Consider the following 928-nt stretch of genomic DNA (forward strand, 5'->3'; position numbering starts at 1 on the left):
CCAATTGCCTGGATGGCCTATTATCCAATTGCAGGAGCTTTTCCGTTATATATGATGAATTTTTGGAACACGTTCCAATCCGGATATCCAACCAAGGTCGTTACATTACGGGTGTGCACGAGAATTCGAGAAATTTTGTGATTATGTCAAATACCGAAACCTGCTTCCGTGATTGGATCCGATTTTGTACCTTAACCAATGCTGTGGCATTATTGGCTGATGCCCCTGAAGGATGTCACCTTTTGGAGAGGATCGAAGTTCATGTCCCGAGAATTTTGACCGTGGCTGCCAAAGCCGAGGCCGTGAAACAGCGCACAGACGTCCATGGAAGAATGTCTGACTTCTTTACCAAAGACCGGTTTTCATGTGTTGAAAACGCCCAAGTAACGAGCCTGAACTTCGAGCTTCTTGATTATATCAACAACGTGTGGCATATAGAATAACAAAACAAAGCTGAAATATAGCAATGGTATAGCAATGGTCCATCAGAACATCACAGATGGGCGTTGTTTCTTTTCATTGACATTAATTGTTCTTGAAAATTGTCTCTTACTTGGTCATAACTATTGAAACTCGAGATACTGTACTGCTTTTGAATGATTGGTTGATTGGGAAATGAAACATCACTCTTTTTTGACTGGAAAACCTACTAAAATAAACTAGCGAAACTGGCATACTTATGGCTGAGTTGGACACGTTTTAATGAAATTTGACGAGTTTCAAACGTATGATGGTAGAATATTGATAGGTCAATTGGCTACAAAGTACTTAAGATGCAGGGAATTGGTAACAAAATTACAATAATTCGTTCCTTTTTCGCAAGGCGGATGTACGGTACAGCAGTGAATTCTTAGCTATGAAATGAAGTAAGCAGGGCATCAGTAACGAAATTATAAGTAACAAAATTACAATAATTCGTTCCGTTTTT

At 39.3% G+C, this 928-nt stretch overlaps 1 protein-coding gene across 2 annotated transcripts in view; it reads left to right on the plus strand.

Moving 5' to 3' along the window:
• The window catches only part of LOC131891080 (uncharacterized), a 1,139-nt gene extending 605 nt beyond the window's left edge, over positions 1–534 (plus strand). Inside the window, exon 3 of one of the 2 annotated variants that reach the window (XM_059240581.1) lies at positions 9–534. In XM_059240581.1, coding sequence (XP_059096564.1) covers positions 9–443 — 435 coding nt within the window. In that variant the 3' untranslated portion in view covers positions 444–534. The remainder of the gene's footprint in view (positions 1–8) is intronic. The other variant, XM_059240582.1, reaches the window with a different exon arrangement.
• Positions 535–928: the final 394 nt, after the last annotated feature.

Source organism: Tigriopus californicus, chromosome 11, assembly GCF_007210705.1.
Source record: "Tigriopus californicus strain San Diego chromosome 11, Tcal_SD_v2.1, whole genome shotgun sequence".
In the NCBI taxonomy this organism is placed as follows: domain Eukaryota; kingdom Metazoa; phylum Arthropoda; class Copepoda; order Harpacticoida; family Harpacticidae; genus Tigriopus; species Tigriopus californicus.